General features: G+C 55.7%; 1 protein-coding gene and 1 non-coding gene across 5 annotated transcripts; one reads left to right on the forward strand and one right to left on the reverse strand.

Moving 5' to 3' along the window:
• The first annotated feature begins 164 nt into the window (after window positions 1-164).
• GAL3ST1 (galactose-3-O-sulfotransferase 1) lies at window positions 165-17238 on the forward strand. 4 transcript variants are annotated; one of them, XM_027566307.1, is made up of 4 exons: window positions 165-303; window positions 10633-10798; window positions 14892-15031; window positions 15797-17238. In XM_027566307.1, exons 3-4 carry the CDS (start codon window positions 14901-14903, stop codon window positions 16938-16940), a joined length of 1275 nt encoding a protein of 424 aa, XP_027422108.1. In that variant the 5' UTR covers window positions 165-303; window positions 10633-10798; window positions 14892-14900; the 3' UTR covers window positions 16941-17238. The 4 variants fall into 4 exon arrangements, with proteins under 4 accessions (XP_027422108.1, XP_027422110.1, XP_027422109.1 ...); XM_027566309.1 differs by having other exon boundaries at window positions 15800-17238; XM_027566308.1 differs by lacking the exon at window positions 10633-10798.
• TRNAS-GGA lies at window positions 3652-3723 on the reverse strand. The gene has a single exon. It is a non-coding gene; the product is annotated as a tRNA-Ser (tRNA).
• Window positions 17239-18810: the final 1572 nt, after the last annotated feature.

Raw genomic sequence — 18810 nt, forward strand, 5'->3', positions numbered from 1 at the left:
GGGGGCGCGACGCTGCGCCCCAGCGCGCTGAATGCGGCTTCTGTGCGCCCGGGCGGGCGCGGAGGGCCGGGGAGGGGGCTGGGGCCCGGGGCACCCATTGGCCGCGGCGCCGGGGGGGCCGGGCCAGGCTGGCGGCCGCACCTGGCCGGAGCGGGTGCGGCGGCGGCGGCGGGGGCGGGAGCATGGTCCAGGCCCGGCCGAGCGGGGGGACCCGGCGGGTACGCCCCGCCGCCTTAGTAAGCGCCCGGGCGGCGCGGCCCGTGGCCGAAACTGCACGCCAAGCCCGAGAAGGACCGGGACAAGGTATGTCCTGGGGGCCCGGCACCCACCACCAGCTTGCACCCTGCCTCAGTCTACCCCCTGGGTCCCGGCCGCGCTGCTCCACGCCCCGGAACTGGGGCTGCGCGCGCCAGACGCTGGACCCGAGAGGTACTCTACCGCTCCAGGGTCCGTGCGCCCATCCCGGCTGACAGAGGGTGGGAAGACTGGAGCCTGATGGGGAGCAGGTTGGTGCTCACCCGGCCCTTGTTTCTTCCCCCGGCTCCTGTTTCCAGGGTTTACCCAGTTCCTGACTTGGGGTGGGTGGGGCGGGAGCTGGGCTGGAGCTGGATGTTCATTAATCATTAATCTTGGACACGGTGCCAGAGCCCTGGGGGGAGGAGAGGCGGGGATGTTCCCTCTTCCCACCAGCCCTCCCCAGAAGAGGGGCGGTCAGAGCAGGGGCTGGGCATCAGGATAAAGGCTGGATCCCCCCTGCCTGTGGAAGGCCTTGTCCTCTGCCACTTAGCAGGCAAGGCCACGCAGGAAAGACGTGAGGGAGTGGGACAATCTCTGGGGTCCGAGAAGGATCCCCTAGCTAAGCCAGCAATTCCCATGTTTCCTGGACCAGTGCTCAGAAAGGGGTCCAGCTTGGTCTGCCCACCTTAGTACCAAGCCAGTGCTTTGGTAGCAGCATAGAGAAAGGCTGTGGTCCCTTCCCAGTGGGGACCCCCTCCCACCTGCACAGAGCAGGAGAGGTGCCGGTACACCTATGGCTGCAGTAACCCGGAGCAGCGGGAGGGAAGGCGAAAGGGCGGCAGGTTAGACAGCTGATCACCTGGGTTGCCCAGGTGACAGGCGCCATGGAAATCCTCAGGAGGACGGTCCAGATGGGAGAAGGCCCTTTACGAAGGCCCGGATCGGGCAAGGCCATGGGCAGGCCTGAGCCCAAGCAGTCGCTATGTGGCGGCACTGTACCTTACCCCTCGGAGGAGCCGTAATTACTAAGCCTGGGATCCCAGCGGGGGCACTGAACTTCAGGCAGATTTGGGGACTTTCCCAGAGTCGTACAGTTCAGATGTGGCTAAACGGACTCCAAATTCGGAGACGTGCCCGAGCCCCTGTTTCAGGACCCCAGCCTTGCTCAAGATCTCTCTCTTCTCTGCCCCTTTTTTGGGGTCCTAGCCTCTTCGAGTTGCCATGGCTGCCCCCAGCCCCCAGCTCAGGACCCCTCCCCCACGTGCCCCCCTAGCTCCCAGCTCTGCCTGACACTTGAGGGGTGGGCAGGCTGCTACCCTGGGAGCAGAGACAACAGAGCCCTGTTCTCAGCTGCCACCTCGGGCCGCTTCCTCCCTGCTTCTCACTCAGGCAGAGCCCTTCCTGAAGGAAGCGCCCTAAGGACAAAGAAGCGTGCCCGGCTCTGGTGCATCCCTCATCTGATGGGCAGGGGTCTGATATTGGACGCTGTGGGTCCAATCCAGCAAAGGGAGGAGTGTGTCCCTCCCTCTGGGCTCTAAGGGACTTGATCATGTCAACCGGGTGAAAGCGGCGATGATTAACCTGGGAGAAGGATACACAGATGTCGGGATTCCAGGCACGGCAGCAGGCTTGTGAAGGGTTTTTTGCGCCCCTCGGACTGAGCAAGGAATATAGACCATCCCCATTTAGGAGCCATACCCCACTCCAGACAGGGGAGGGCACGAGGGAGCAGAGCGCCCATAGGGGTCAGCGGGCTGGGGTCGGGGGATCGCCTGTTGAGGAGCGATGGTTCAGAGGAAATGGGGGTCCAGAGGAAACCTCTCTCCTGCCCGCCAGCCCCAGGGCAGCGATGAGGTGTGGCTTGGGCACCCCCAGTAATATTGATCCCAGTAATGCCCAGACTTGCCATGGGACTCCAGGCAAGTCCTTCCCTCTCTGTGCCTTGGTTTTCTCAGATGTGAAATCTGGGACGTGAGGACCTTGGCTCTCGAGCATGGGAGAGATGTGGGTGCTGGAGTGGGGAGGGTGGCCCCAGGAGACCGCATTGGTGGGTGCTGCCTCTCCTGCCTGGTGGGTCTAGAAGGGTCAGGATAATAATCCGAGGTGTGTGCAAAGGGCTCCGCATGCCCCATCCCGTTTGATCCTCATGGAAGGTCATGGTAACCCCATGTGGTAGAAAACCTAGGTTCAGAGAGGGGAGGTCACCTGCCCAAGGTGGCCCAGCTGGGGAGTGGTGGAGCCAGATTTCTAGCCAAACTTCTCCAGGATTAATGAGGCGGGCGGGCAGATCCAGGGCATTGTACCTAGCAACTGCTCAGCTCTTGAAAAACCTTTATATTTTACATATTGTTATGCAAATAAATGCATGACATACCTTTTTAAAGAAACATTTCAGTCACGCTAGAAGGTACAGAGGGTGGTACTGCCAATGCCCACACACTCACCTCTGGAGTTCTCAGGAGTTCTGAAGCTGACTGACCGCTGGGTTAACCCGTGCTGCGCTACTCTTCAGTTAGGGCTGTTTTGGGGCGACTCAAATCTGTCATCAGGAGGGCTGGTGAGCTTGTCTGGATAAAGCAACGTCGGAAGACCTGTGGGCAGAGCCTCAGAGTGCCCACCGTCACAAAGCTAGCAGGTGACACCAAAGGTTATCTGTTGAGGTTGCAGGTGTGGTTACCATTAGGAGTCATGGAAACAGGTGACTCTGCAAGATCAGAAAATCTTCTGAGTCATCAAAGTACACTGACCTCTTCTTAGTCAGCTGCCAGACCCCCCACCTAGCTGCAGCCATCCCCCCAGCCAGGTGGGGGCGGTAGGAGCAAGCCGTCAGGGCTCCTTGACACGTTCGGAGGTGGTTCTGCAAGTTGAAATGTCTCTCTGGCGAGCTTCCCCTTCTCTACTCCAGCACCCCAGCGCAGAGAGTCTCAGAGAGGAAGCTTCCAGATTCTCGCAAGTCAGTCCCCCAGCACTCCTGGATGGAGAGCCAGCCTTTCCATCTGCCCCTTCAACTGTGTGGCTCACACTTTCCAGCTTCTTCTCTGTCCCACACCCTTTTGCTGCTTCTCCCCTGCTTTTGGACACTGAGGTTCAGAGAGGGAACCTGCCTACCGAGGTCACGCAGCGAGGTGGGGCATGGTTCAGACTAGCCACGGTTCCCTCCTCCTCCAGCCAGCCGGCAGTTTTTCAAAATGGAAATATTGTTATTTTTCATGTTTTTCCAGAGTAATACAGACTCTTTGTAAAAACAAAATTATCTGTGTGTGAATATTATGTGTGTGAAAGTGAAAGTGAAGTCGCTCAGTCGTGTCCGACTCTTTGCAACCCCATGGACTGTAGCCTACCAGGCTCCTCCCTCCATGGGATTCTCCAGGCAAGATTACTGGAGTGGGTTGCCATTTCCTTCTCCAGGAGATCTTCCCAACCCAGGGATCGAACCTGGGACTCCGGCATTCCAGGCAGACGCTTTAACCTCTGAGCCACCAGGGAAGCTTATATGTGTGTAGCTATGTATTTTTTTCCCACTTTATTATATGTTACAGACATAATTTTCATGAATACATATGGGATCATTGGATATATGTCACATAATATATTCTGTAAAATATGTGTTCACTTAGGTGGTGGCGAGCCTTAGCTGTGGCACGCAGGATCTTTGCCACAGCGTGTGGGCTTCTCTCGACTCGTGGCACACAGGGTGTAGAGCACGGGGGCTCAGAGCCTGTGTACTTAGTTTCCCTGCTCCTGGGCTGAGTTCCCCGGCCAGGGATCAAACCTGCATCCCCCGTATTGTAAGGCAGATTCTCAACCGCTGGAGCACCAGGGAAGTCCCCATCACATGGTATGTTCAACCATCCCCTCCTGTTGGACACTGAGGTTGTCTCTGTTTTGCTCCTTCGCTAAACACCACTGCAATGGCCTTCCTTGTGCTCCGTGTCAGATCTCTTGTTTGTCCTCTTTGAACAAATTCCTACAGGTGGAAGTGCTGGGTCGGAGGCTGGACACTTTTAGAACTATGGTATTTGCTGTCAAATACGCATCCTGAGTGGGGCTTCCCTGGTGGTGCTAGTGGTAAAGAATCCGCCTGCCTGGGCAAGAGACGTAAGAGACCGGGGTTCTATCCCTGGGTCGGGAAGCTCCCCTGGGGGAGGACACGGCAACCCACGCCAGTGTTCTTGCCTGGAGAATCCCATGGACAGAGCTGCCTGGCGGGCTACAGTCCATGGGGTCACAGAGTTGGACATGACCGAAGCGACTTAGCACACGTGTACAGACACTGTATGTACGAGCACTGTAGGGAGAGTCTTTGTGCTCTCCTCTTAAAATCTCCTCCCGTGGCCCTGTGAGATTCCCTTCCAACCACAGGAAACAGCTAGCTCTAGGCCACCCTCCCTCTGCCAGGTCCCTGTTCCTATATACCCACTGAACACACGGTGATGCCCATCGGTGGGTGAATGGGTTGAGAGGTCAGTGCTTCTACAAAATGTTCTGTAGACCATGGCTTTGGGGGCCCTTTATCTCCTTGAGGGCAGGGGGCTCTTCCCCTCCCTGTTCCCATAAGTGCAGAGTTCTTCTCCTTCCTCACGTTTTCCCTGGTGACCCCATCTCCTCTTCCGGCCTCAGTTCCCACCTCTGTCCCCATGGCCCCCAGCCTCTCTCGCCCAAGATCTCGCTCTTGCACTCAAAGCAGAGGTTCCTCCTGCACTTTGCACATTCTACAGGCACCCAGTACATCCCCCAGACTCAATGTATCCTAAACTGAAACTGACATTGTCCCCCTAACCCCAATACTAAACCCGCCCCTCTCTTAGCCTCCCCTTCTCAGGGACTAGCTCCACACCCAGCCAGCCAGTCACCTCCAGCAGGAATTCTTTCCCCCCACCTTCACACCCCTCACCCACCAAATGCTGTCCATGCCATCATCTACGGGCGGATCCAGTCCATCCCCAGACTTCCCCCTGGTCCAGGTCCCTTCACATCTGCACAGCCGTGACCACCACCATCTAGGTGTGCCTGCTTCTCCCACTCCTTCCCACCTCCACAGCTCATTCTTCATCCAGCAGCCTGATGGGAGCCTCATCTCCTCGCTCCTCTGCTGAAGACCCTCCTAGGGCTCCCCTTGCCCACAGGATCCAAGCCAGATTCCTTAACACACTTCCCGAGGCCCTGCGTGTCCTGCCTGCCCCTGCCCCCATTCTGGCTGTGCTGCTGGTCTTCTTGCTCACGCACCCAACCTCTGACAGGCACATGTACTGGACATTCCCAGCCAGGCTAGGCATTTGTTAGCTTCTCAATTGCCCTGGGCCTTTGCACATGCTTTTCTCTCTGTCCGGCTTATTCTGCATTAGTTAATGCTAGCCGCTGAAACAGATAAGCCCCAAGTTGGTTTTGTTTGTGTTTTGGCTGTACCGACTGCTTGCAGGATTTCTGATCTTCTTGTGGCATGCGGGGGGTCTTTGATTGCAGCGTGTGAAGTCTTAGTTGCGGCCTGTGGGATCTAGTTCCCTGACCAGGAATCAAACCTGGGTCCCCAGCGTTGGGATCGCAGAGTCTTAACCACTGGTCTGCCACGGGAGTCCCAAGTCCCACGTTTTAAAAGGCTTATTAACACAATGGCAGTTTTATTGTCATTTTCCTGAATTTAATCAGATGTTTGATGATCAGAAATGCAGAGATCCGGGTTCCTCCCACCTCCCGGCCTTGCCCATCTCCAGACCCACTCACTAGCAGGTGGGAAAGGAGATCACAGAGATTGGCTCACTTACCCTCACCAGCTGTCATTCTGCTCATATTCCATGGCCAGAATTCAGTCCCATGAGAACACTGAGCTGGAAGGAAGGATGGGAAAAGCAGTTTAGCCACGTACCCCAAGGAGAAAGGGAACTAACTGCCTTTGGAAATAGTAAAGCACGCAGCAGCTTCTGCCAACAGAGTCCCCTACCCCAGGAAGTTCTCCCTGGCCACCCCCACTCCCGCCCCTCCAGGCTGGATCCGGTGTGTTCTCTGCACCAGGAAGCTCTGCCTGTGTGTCTCCATCAGAGCACCCGCAGCTGTCTGCCTGCACCTCTCTCGCCCCCCGCCCTGAAAGCCTGGGCTCTGTGCACTGGGGAGCCTGCACCCCAGTGCTGGGCGCTGTACAGGTGCTCAGTCAATACCTGCAGAACACCTGTACTGCTGGCTCAGTGGTGGAGACTCCACCTGCCAATGCAGGAGACACGGGTTCGATCCCTGGCCCGGAAGGACCCCACATGCCCAGCAGCAGCTAAGCTCCTGGGCCACAGCTGTTGAGCCTGTGCTCTAGAGTCTGGGAACCGCAGCTACTGAGCCCACGTGCTGCAACTACTGAAGCCCGCATGCCCCTGAGCCTGTGCTCCACCTCAAAGAGAAGCCCGTGGGCCCCAACTAGAGAGCGGCCCCGGCTTGCCGCAGCTAGAGAAAAGCCCACGCAGCCACAAAGACCCAGCACGGCCGAAAAGAAGCAAATAAAATTATACAAAAAAGAAATTTTCCCATGGGGGCAGAACCAACCAGAGCCGGTGTCACTGACACTTGGGAAGAGCCCCCTCTGGCAAGGCTGCAGGCACAGCTCCAGCAATCAACACTTGCACTCTGGAAGGCTTGGCTCCATGCAGCTCTTCTTTTTAAAATTTATTTTATTGAAGTATAGTTGATTTACAAGGTTGTGTTAGTTCCTGGTGTACAGTAAGGTGATTCACTTATACACACACACACACACACACACATATTTATATTCTTTTTCCATATATATATTTTTTTACATATATATTTTTTCCATTATGGTTTATTACAGAACATGGAATATAGCTCCCTGTGCTATACAGCAGGACCTTGATGTTCATCCATTCTATATATAATAGCTCGCATCATCTAATTCCAAAACATCTCTCACTTTAGAAAATGCTTTTATTCATGTCTTTTCTTCATACTTCCCGAAACTGCTTACCAGTTCAGTTCAGTTCAGTTCAGTCCAGTCACTCAGTCGTGTCCGACTCTTTGCGACCCCATGGACCGGAGCACGCCAGGCCTCCCTGTCCATCATCAACTGCCAGAGTTTACTCAAACTCATGTCCATTGAGTCGGTGATGCCACCCAACCATCTCATCCTCTGTCATCCCCTTCTCCTCCCGCCTTCAATCTTTCCCAGCATCAAGGTCTTTTCAAATCAGTCTTTCAAGTCAGTTCTTTACATCAGGTGGCCAAAGTATTGGATTTCAGCTTCAACATCAGTCCTTCCAATGAATATCCAGGACTGATCTCCTTTAGGATGGACTGGTTGGATCTCCTTGCAGTCCAAGGGACTCTCAAGAGTCTTCTCCAACACTACAGTTCAAAAGCATCAATTGTTCGGCGCTCAGCTTTCTTCACAGTCCAACTCTCGCATCCATGCATGACCACTGGAAAAACCATAGCCTTGACTAGACGGACCTTTGTTGGCAAAGTAATGTCTCTGCTTTTCAATATGCTATCCAACATATCTGCTTATCTAGCATATCTAGTATATCTGCTTTTTAATACGCTAACTGCTTACCAAACATAGCACCAATCAGAGTAGTGTTTGTATTGTAGTTTTTTATAAAAGCAATAAAAAGATCCAAAGTGCTTGAGATATCCATGACAGCCATGGAGTCATATTTCTTAATTACTACATCAAGATGCTATTGTTTTATTGAGTTGCCCTTGTCTCAGATGTTAAACTCTCTTGACCTGTTACCGTGTTGTGATTAAAAGAGGAATTTGCTTTGAATCAGCGCTTGTTGGTTTTTCGATTTTCTATACCACAGCTCAGTGGGTAAAGAATCCGCCTGCGATGCAGCAGAAAGAAAAGGTGTGGGTTTGATCCTTGGGTCGGCAAGATCCGCTGGAGAGGGAAATGGCAACCCACTCCAGTATTCTCGCCTGAAAAGTCCCACGGACAGAAGAGCCTGGCAGGCTACAGGCCGAAGGGTCGCAGAGAGTCGGACATGACTGAGTGACTAAACACGTGCACGCATACCGTTCACTTTTTACGAAGCCTTAATAAAAGGGCTGGCAGAGAGGAAGCTGTTCGGACTGTTGTGTCTCTATTGCAGTGAGTTTTAAGTTGTGGGTCACTTATAACTGAAAAACTGGCTACTAGTAACTTGTTTTCATGTCTAGCCTCTAGACTAATTTTATGGGAGAGGAAAATGTACATTTCTGGAACCAAAATTGCATATAAAATGAATTGGTGTTGACGAGAGGGAATTTCATCTTTGTTTTTCTGGATATAAATGAATACATAATAAAAAAGTAGAAGTCTAGGTTATACTACACTGAAATTTCCCTCTATCTCTCCCAATTTATTTTATAGTCTGTTCCTTTGAGAGTCACTGGATCAGAAGTTTCCTTAGGCATCTTCTATCATTCTCAAATAATTTTCCTAACAAAACTCTTATTGGGTGATCATTCGCCATTCTAAAATGAAGTTTTTTCATGGTAAGTGCTTGTGGACATCGAACCCCAGCTAAAGGCTGGCTAATAAAGAACAGTATGAAAATTAGTTCAACCAAATTAATTGAATCAAATTATACAATGCACTGCATACACTGGCTACTAGAGCAGTGTTGTTGTCAAAGAGAAAATGCAGTGATCAAATTCCAAGTAGAAATATTAAGAGCAGAAGCAATGAGTAGATTTTCCCTTATGCTTGGCCTCAATCCACTAGGACAAGAACAGTATTTAGAAATATGAAAATTTCAGGTTAAAATAAAAAGGTTTGCTTGGCTGCCCCGGGTCTTAACTGTGGCATATGGGATCTTTGGTCATAGCACGTGGGATCGAGTTCCCTGACGGGGGTTGGACCTGGGCCCCCTGCACTGGGAGTGCATCCTCTTCCCCGCTGGACCACCAGGAAGTTCCCAAACTTGCAGTGCTTTATTTTTCCAAAACTCTATGTTACTGATACATATGCGTGTAAATAAAATATTTACTTGGCTCTTCTTACTAGATTCCCACTCCTCTCACGATTTCACTTCTTGCTCAAAAGCTTGCGCTCCACTCCCACCTGGATGAGGATCTTACATCTGCCCCCCTACCTCCCGACTCTGGGCTTGTCACTTCCTCTCCTTGCGCCTCAGCTTTCTCGTCTACAGTACAGTGGGGGATAAAGAGGGCTCCCTGCAAAGGTTATGAGGGTGCGTGATGCATGGCGAGTCCCGAGCACAAGACTAGACTCTGGTCCAGAGTCCACGCTCCTAAACCTCGGTATCTGCTCTTTGATGCCAGCCCTGGACTCAGCTCAGCCCCCAGGGAGAGGAGGACTCTGGGCTTCCCCTGTTCCGTGGAAGCTGGGCGGGGCTCTGGGGGAAAGAACGCTGAGCACACAGGGTCACATGCCTGCTGCTCCTTCGGAGGCACTGGCAGCTGCTCGGTTTATGAAAGTGCTCGCTGTGGCATCACTGACCGTCACAGTAGTGATTATGATCAATTGATGGCGATACTCCGGTCCCTAAAGCCCCATGCATGGGCCATGGTGGGGCTCTGGGCATCAGTGTTGAAGGAAGGATTTGGTGGGGTGTAGGGGGGAGGCTTTTCTGGGCACCCTCTGTCCATGAGCAACGCTGAGCAAGGATGAGAGATTCCAGTGCCTGGGCTGAGCCTGAGGGTCCCTAGACCTACCTGTTCCCACAGAGACTTTGGGAAGGATCTGCATCTCTGATCAGCCCAGATCCCTGGAGGCTGATCCAGGGGTGTCCTGTGCCACCAACTCACTGGGGGTGGAGGCAGGAGAGGCACATTTCTGTACCTTTTTGATGAAGAACCTGGAGCTCAGAGAGGTGAAGTCTCATCAGACTCGTCCTCCCAGCCCTGCTCAGGTACTTTGCCTCCAGGGCACCATCCAGGTTGAGGTCCTGGCTCTCTGGGCTCTCCCAGCTTTTAGACCAACCTTGGTCTCCGGTCGTGCCTTGGACATCTCTAAGACCTAGAGTTTGGCAAGTCCGTGTTTTGACTCTGGTTCTGTCTGCTCATGGCTAATTGTGTGACCTTGGACAGGTGAATTCACCTCTCTGAGCCTGGGTTTCTTTACCTGGGGAGTGGCTAACGGTAGTACCTGACTCAGAGGGCAGCTTTGAGACTTAACATGAGATGTGATTGGAGAAGCAATTAGTTTCCCTGCTCACCTGCCTTCGTGTCCCTCCCATGGCCTTCAAGCCAGTCCCAGGCTCTCTGCAGGGCTCTGCGGCTGCCAGTGTCCTTGGGCCAAGGACGCCGGGGACCTTGCTGAGCCCTTGGATGGAGGAGCTGCCAGGCTGCTGAGGTCCAGAGAGGGTCAGGGGGAACCACCCAGGGGGCAGAGGGCCGGGGCAGCACCCACAGTGTACAGGGATACTACAGGGATATGCCACCTGCTCTCCCCAGGGAGGGAACTCATGAATATTCACGGCCGCTGAAGCAAGAGGGAGCCAGCCAGCACACTCCTGGGTGTCATTGGAGCGTTCCGGTTTCCCAGTGACCGCAGAGGCAGCCTGGGAGTCAGACGTGGCTCAGGCAGGGAGAGGGAAGGGGCAGCCAGACCTGGCCCCAGGTGAGTGTCTTCCTCTGCCCTGCGCACGGCCCCTGGGGGAGCAGGATGCCCTGGGATGGAGGCCTGCCTGCTGGTGGCGCCCTAGGCTGGAAGGCTCACCATCCTAGGCTTGGGGTCCCTGTGTGGATGCTGTGGAGGATGAGCCCCGACTCCCCTTCGTTCCCTGGAGTCTGCTGGTCCAGCTGAACAGGAGGAGTGCTGGGTCTGGCTGGGAGCCAGCTGTCGGCACACACGGAGGGCGATCTGGCTGGGGTAACCCAGGAGGACAGGAATAGAGGGGTGGGGTGGGGAGGGGGGCGGTCTGCCCTGAGTGCCTGGGACTGTCCCACCACAGCAGAGGAGGGAGACTCAGGCTCTAGTCCTGTCTTTGCCACTGCTGTGCTGTGTGACCTTGATGGGGGCTCTGCCCTCTCTGAGCCTCAGCCTTCTGGAGGCACCGTTTTCCAAGGTGGAGGCTGGAAGGCTTGGGCCGTGCTGCGATTGTCCTCGGTACCCCAAGGCCTTAGGCTTCCCTGATGGTTCAGTGGTAAAGAATCTGCCGGCCAGGAGACACGGGTTCGATCCCTGGGTGGTGAAGATGCCCTGGAGGAGGAAATGGCAACCCACTCCAGTATTCTTGCCTGGAAAATGCCACGGACAGAGGAGTCTGGCAGACTACAGTCCACGGGGTCGCAAAGAGCTGGACACGACTGAGCGACGAAGCCGCCACCACCACCTCATGGCCTCAGACCTGGGACTGTCAGCTGCCTGCAAGCCTCGGCCTTCTGTGAGGTCCAGCTGTGCACACCCTTTCCCCTCGGGCTGGGGCTGGGGCTGGGCCCGCGGCACGCTGGGCAGCAGCTGCCACGGACAGCCAGGAAGATGCACATTGCAAGCCCACAGATCACAGCTCGAATCCCAGTTGTGCCCCCTGCTTTGTGACCCAGAGCCTCAGTTTCCCCACCTGCAAAATAGGGCTGATAGTGAGGTCTGCCTCCGAGGATAGCTGGGTGGAGTCAGTAAGATGCTCTGGAGAAGCCCCGTCCCAGGGCCTGGCTCCTAGAGGAGCTCAGAAGTGAACCCAGAGGGTGGCGAGGCCCAAGGCCCAGCACCTGGCAGGGCAGGGCCCTACTGGTTTTGAGGACGCCATAGTGGGAAAGGAAGGAATGAATGAGGGAAAGCCCTGATGGGGGTTGGGGGCGGGCCTGGGGCAGGGCCAGGCAGAGCCTGATTGGTGGTCCTGGGAGGCTGGTCTGCCCCCTGCTGCCTGACCTCTCCCAGAGCCTCACCAGCAGCCTCCCTGAGTTCCAGAAGGTGCCCTGGTGAGTGGGCTCCTGAGACAGGGGTGGGCCCTGAGGGAGTGAGTCAGAGGGCAGCAATCCGAACCCCTCGACATTTGAAAGTCAGAACCCGATGCCCAGGGCTCCACTCCGGGCTTGGGCTCGAGTCTGAGGTTCTGGCCCAGCCCAGGACTGCCCTGTGGGACCCCAAGGAACAGGAGGCCGGTGGGGGCGCTTGAGGTGGGGGGCAGATTTGCGCTTGGTTGGCAAGGGGGACCCACCCCGAGAGCGACAAGGACAGGACTTTGAGCAGGTTCCCACTCTCTTTGAGTGACAACTACGTGCCAGTCACTTTGCCTGGTCCATCTCTGGGGCGGGGCAGGGAGAGAGCTAGCACCACCAGCTTCCCCATTTTAGGATGAGAAACTGGGGCTCCAAAGGGTTCCTGTGGTTGAAACCCGGGCCTGGGGCTCCCGGGTCAGCACCTCCCTCCCCTAGGCCTCTCTGTGACCAGACCAGCGCGAGCTGACTTTCCCCACCTTGCAAGCTTTATCTATTCTTTAAATATAGTAAATACACGTTATTGCCTTTTTCTGATTAAAAAGTAATATATTCTCTTTAATAAAGAAATCCAACCCTTACAGAAATGCCAAATATAGAAGAGTATTTGCTCATATACCCCCTCCCTAGCTATGCAGAGGATACCACTGTTAAAACCTAGACTGCCCTCCAGGGGTTTCTAACTGGGTCTGTGTGTATTTACCATCACCTATATGGATTTGGTGGCATGCTGTCCCAGAACTTCTTTTTTCATGTTAGTAGGTCATGGTGTGTTTTTGAGCCAGTCCATTCAGCTCCACATTGTTTTTCTTTTTTTTTTTTTATCTGTTAAAGCAGGTACAGATGCCTCTGTCTGGGAATGGGCTTTGGTTTGTGCAGTGAATTCCCAGCTGATGGACACTGACGTGGTTTCTTTTTTTCTGACCAAACTGCTGTGAACACCCTTACTTGGATGACTTTCCCCAAGTCTTTCTGAAGAAGAGTTAGAACTGGGAGGGTTTCTACAGTCTTCCTTTGAAAGGAAAACCCTCCGGAAACACTCTCCTTCCCTCCCGACCCTGTCCACCTTGCCCACCTAGGATTGGACAGAGATATGTCCTTGTCACCAGGGAAGCCAGGTTCCCTCCGGCTAGTCCTTTCCTGTGAGAGCACTTTCTAGATGATCAGCGGGGGGCTGAGGGACTGGTCAGGTAGGCCTGGAATGCCCCTTCTCTGGGAAAGGTTTGTGGGTGCCTCCGGTCACTCTCCCAGGGGTTCTCCTCCAGGCTGGCTGGCTGGCCTCTGGCCCCAGGGTCAGTGGTGACGTGCCGTGTGTGTGATCGCGGGCGGCATGGATGACCTCTCATGGCCTCCAGCACCCGGGGCCCAGTGCAGCACGGAATGGAAAGTTTGGGACCTTGGCTTTGCAGCTAAGGGGCCATGAGAAGGTCCGTGAGTCCCAGCTCTGTCCTGGACCCGCACAGCTCTGCCTGAACAGCCCCCATTTCAGCTCAGGCCTCAGCCCCCTGCTGACAGGGTCACCACAGTCAGACCTAAAACCTAGCCCCCAAAAACCAGGAAAAGTGAAAAGTGAAGTGAAGTCACTCAGTCGTGTCCGATTCTTTATGACCCCATGGACTGTAGCCTACCAGGCTCCTTCGTCCATGGGATTTTCCAGGCAAGGGCACTGGAGTGGGTTGTCATTTCCTTCTCCAGGGGACCTTCCCAACCCTGGGATCGAACCCTGGTCTCCTGCATTTCAGGCAGACGCTTTACTGTCTTGAGCCACCAGGGACTGAAAAGTAAGACCAGGCTGCTGCTGAAAAAGGCTGTGACCAAGGGAGAATTTCAGGGTGAATGGGCTGCTCCAGCTCCTGGGCTGCCTGCTACTCAGCCTGAGGTCACAGACTGCTCAAGGCGCACAGGTGCCCCCTGTAGACACAGTCCAGCGGTTCCCTGCTGAGAGCTGGAGCACTCATTCGGCCCCCGGACATCTAGTTAAATCTGATATTCAGAGAAATACTGAATAATTTTTAGTATAAGTATATCCTAGGCATTATTTGGGACATACAGATAACTAAAACATTTGTTGTTCACCTGCAATTCAGACCTAACCTGGTTGACCCAGCCTGCCAGCAGCTGGAGAAGAGGCAGACATGTGGGCAGAGGCCTGTGTGAGCTGAGTCTTCTCCTTCCTCACGCTGAGCCTCAGTTTCTCCACCTGGTCCCCTACAGACCCCATGGGAACAGGAGCCAGTGTGGAGAGACAAGGAGCTCAGCCGCTCACTGGACGGCTGGGAAGGGTGGCAGGGGGGCCAAGCAGGTTGGCTGAACCTTCAGAAAGATGAGAGACTCAGGTCCCAGGGCCCTCTCTGTAGATACCCCTGGCCCAGGCCTGGGGGTACAGGGCACTAGGAAAGGGTCTTCTTTTCCTTGTTTTATTTAGATGATTTCATTATGAAGCCCAGAAAGGTCTACAAAAAAATAAAACGGATAACACCCATATACCCACCACTCAGCTCACAAATGAAAACTGACCCAGGCAGCAGAGCCTTCCCCTGCCTCTCGCCCCAGCCTTTCTTGGCGTTGGCTTTGTCCACCGTGTCCATCTGCAGCCCAGATGCTGTCCTTATCTGGACTGCTGAGGTGGGGGTGGCCACAGAGCTGGCAAAGGCAGGTCCCAATGTTAAAAGCTGCCTCTCAAGCCAGCCTGGCCGGGGATGGTGGTGAGGGCTCCCTGGGGCCGGCCTCCTAACACGTGCCCTGTTCTGCACCCCCTCACCCACCCCCTGCAGGTGTCTGAGATGCCGCTGCCACAGAAGAAGCGCTGGGAGTCCATGGCCAAGGGGCTGGTGCTGGGAGCGCTCTTCACCAGCTTCCTGCTACTGCTGTACTCCTATGCTGTCCCCCCACTGTACACTGGCCTGGCTTCCACGTGAGTGGTCCTGCTGGGCGGCCGAGGGCTGGGGGTAGCGGAGGGTTGGCTCCCAGTCTGATAACAAGGGCTACCTCCTGGGTGGCCACCCTGTGCCCGGGGCAGAAGTCCCACTGAAGGCAGGGAACTCACTGTGGAACCCTGAGCCTCGGTGTCCTCATCTGTGAAGTGGGTGTGCTAACAGAGCCGGACATGGAGCGTAAGAATAAAATATCACCATCTGCACGGTGGGCTCCAGCGGGGCCGGGAGGTGGGGACGCCCAGTCCAAGAGCACTCGGCTGGCACAGGCCTGGATTCAAACTGCGGTCTGCCTGCCTCCAAGCCTGGCTCCTAACCATGAGGTCATCCTGCCTCCCCATTGGGCTGATCACCTACCCAAGCCTGTGCCCTTAGTTGGAGGTATTAAGTCGAACTAGAGGAAATGCCCATTTTTGCATGCAGGGTTTCATGTGGTCCAGCCTCATACGAACTCATGATGAATGTACATCAAGTGGCCATGAATGAGACTTGTTCTTGTCCTCACAGCAACACTACAAAGAGGGTTACTGTCCCCATTTCACAGAAGAGGAAAGTAAGGCCAGATAGGCCAAACCACTGACCTAAGCCTTGCAGCCTGGAACACAGGCCCATCTGGTCCCCCAGCTCCCTGACCATGGCGAGTCCCTGGGGTACCCGCCCCCCACTCCCAGCCACCTGCTCTGTAGACCCGGGGTGGAGGGGCCGGCAGGCCGATTCCTGAGGCTCTGCCACCCCTCCATCCCCAGCAGGACCCCCGAGGGCGCGGCACCCTGCTCTCCGGCCCCGAGGGAGCCAGAGGCTCCCACCTCGGCCAACGGCTCGGCGGGAGGCTGCCAGCCGCGGCGGGACATCGTGTTCATGAAGACGCACAAGACGGCCAGCAGCACGCTGCTCAACATCCTGTTCCGCTTCGGCCAGAAGCACGGGCTCAAGTTCGCCTTCCCCAACGGCCGCAACGACTTCGACTACCCCGCCTTCTTCGCGCGCAGCCTGGTGCAGGACTACCGGCCCGGGGCCTGCTTCAACATCATCTGCAACCACATGCGCTTCCACTACGACGAGGTGCGGGGCCTGGTGGCGCCCAACGCCGCCTTCATCACCGTGCTGCGCGACCCCGCCCGCCTCTTCGAGTCCTCCTTCCACTACTTCGGCTCCGTGGTGCCCTTCACGTGGAAGCTCTCGGGCCGCGACAAGCTGGCCGAGTTCCTGCAGGACCCCGACCGCTACTACGACCCCCGCGGCTACAACGCCCACTACCTCCGCAACCTGCTCTTCTTCGACCTGGGCTACGACAGCGACCTGGACCCCAGCAGCCCGCAGGTGCAGGAGCACATCCTGGAGGTGGAGCGCCACTTCCACCTGGTGCTGCTGCAGGAGTACTTCGACGAGTCGCTCGTGCTGCTCAAGGACCTGCTGTGCTGGGAGCTGGAGGACGTGCTCTACTTCAAGCTCAACGCCCGCCGCGCCTCGGCCGTGCCGCGCCTCTCGGGCGAGCTGTACCGGCGCGCCACGGCCTGGAACGTGCTGGACGCGCGCCTCTACCGCCACTTCAACGCCAGCTTCTGGCGCAAGGTGGAGGCCTTCGGGCGCGAGCGCATGGCCCGCGAGGTGGCCGCCCTGCGGCGCGCCAACGAGCGCATGCGCCGCATCTGCATCGACGGCGGCCGCGCGGTGGACGCGGCGGCCATCCAGGACTCGGCCATGCAGCCCTGGCAGCCGCTGGGCGCCAAGTCCATCCTGGGCTACAACCTCAAGAAGAGCATCGGGCAGCGGCATGCGCAGCTCTGCCGGCGCATGCTCACGCCGGAGATCCAGTACCTGATGGACCTGGGCGCCAACCTGTGGATCACCAAGCTCTGGAAGTTCATCCGGGACTTCCTGCGGTGGTGACGCCGGGGCCCCCGCCGAGGAGGGCCCGGCGGGGGTCCCGCCAGCCACCCCCCTGCGGCCCCTCTTGGTGCCACCCCAGTTCCTGGGGTGAGGTGGGGCTGTTCTGAGGGGTGCAACCAGCCAAGGACTGGGCCCACGACACACAGGGCCTAACTGAGATCAGTATTTGACTAATTAGAGTTGTTTTTTTTTTTTTAATTAAATCCCCCTACCCTCCACCCAAAAAGAATGTTCTATTTTCTGGCTCCCCTTAAAGGGGAGACTTCAGAAGTAAAAGAATTTGATGTGTTTTTGTTAATCAGCCTCAGTGGTGCTGACTGGCGCGGCCCTGGTGTGTGTGTGTGGGGTGTGACTGGTGGGGATTTGGGAACCCCAAGGGAGAGCAGTCCTCTGCCTGGAAAATCCCATGGATGGAGGAGCCTGGAAGGCTGCAGTCCATGGGGTCGCTGAGGGTCGGACACGACTGAGCGACTTCACTTTCACTTTTCACTTTCATGCATTAGAGAAGGAAATGGCAACCCACTCCGGTGTTCTTGCCTGGAGAGTCCCAGGGACGGGGGAGCCTGGTGGGCTGCTGTCTCTGGGTCGCACAGAGTCAGACACGACTGAAGTGACTTAGCAGCAGCAAGGGAGTGCAGTGGGCACCTGTGGACAGAGCCCAGGGGTTCAGAGCCCAGGGGTGGGGTGGGGTTTGGTGTGTATCTGTCACATGCTGAAGCCCTTTGTGTTTGAAGGACTCCCGTGAGGTCCCAAGACCTAGAAGATCGTGTGGGTGTGTGTGGGGGAGTGTGCATGAGAGTGACAGGGAGGTGGGGAGCACTTAGCAGGCCCTGGACCCAGGCTGAGGGCTCCTCCCCCAATCTCATCAGTCTTCACAATAACCCTTTGAGATAGGCGCAGTTGCCATCCCATATATGCATGTGGGACTGACCTTCTGAAAACAGAAGGGAATTGCTTGCAGGATGAATCAGACCCCGGTACTAAACCATCTCCCCAGGACCCCAAACCCTTTCCACAGCCAATGTCTGTTCACCCTGTCCCTGCCGGCTCCCTCTCCCCCACTGACCTCTCCCGGCTGCCTCATCCTCTGCTTGTGCTCCAAGCCTCCCTCAGTCCTGGATTTCCCCCTCCCATCCTAGGGTTCAATTATCAAAAAAAAAAAAAAAAGGTATTTATTAGCTGTCGGTTGTGCACCTCAGTCTTGAGCTGCTCCTGAGCAGACAGCAGTCAGCAAGATGACCCAGGCCCTGCTGGAGCTCAGGTCCAGAGAGCAGCCATGCATGTCAAGTATGATCAATCAGGGTGGGGATTTGTCAGCTCAAACCACCTGCCTCCCTAGGCCTCCTCAAGGGGACAAAGGCCCTTCCTTAGGTCTCTAACCAGGAGCCAGAAGCCAGATGTGGAAGGCAGAAATTGCAGCCAGGGACTCTTGGAGATCTGTTTGTGCCGCCAAACCAAGTGCTATATATCTTATCTGAATATGTACAGCATCGTAGCTTTAGAGACCAAAGTTGAAGAGGTTAAGTGACCTTCCCAAGGTCACACAGCTAAGAGTGCCAGGGTCAGAATTTGAAGCCAAATAAGTCAGCTCGATCGATCACTCACCTCCCTGGGCTTGAGTCAGTCCTCCTCCTGGAGTGAGCTTCTGGTCCAAGCAGGGTAGGAAGGAGTGAGGGTGACCGACTGTTTCAGTTCCTGGGGCCGACCTGGTTTCAGCCCTGAAAGCTCCACACTGCAGCAAACACCTCAGTCTTGGGCAACCAGGACTTCCGGTCGGCAGGGACCAGTTTGACCCCACCAACCGCCTGGGGCTACTGTCTGCACCCTCATAGTGTTCCTTGTAGCAAGAGATTAGCACACCCTCAGAGTC

Source organism: Bos indicus x Bos taurus, chromosome 17, assembly GCF_003369695.1.
Source record: "Bos indicus x Bos taurus breed Angus x Brahman F1 hybrid chromosome 17, Bos_hybrid_MaternalHap_v2.0, whole genome shotgun sequence".
Lineage (NCBI taxonomy): Eukaryota > Metazoa > Chordata > Mammalia > Artiodactyla > Bovidae > Bos > Bos indicus x Bos taurus.

Excerpts from the sequence above, each read along its gene's own strand:
- GAL3ST1 (XM_027566307.1), top strand. The coding sequence starts at position 14,901 with ATGCCGCTGCCACAGAAGAAGCGCTGGGAGTCCATGGCCAAGGGGCTG. Across the intron at positions 15,032-15,796 it reads TACACTGGCCTGGCTTCCAC|CAGGACCCCCGAGGGCGCGG; the intron begins GTGAGTGGTCCT and ends CTCCATCCCCAG.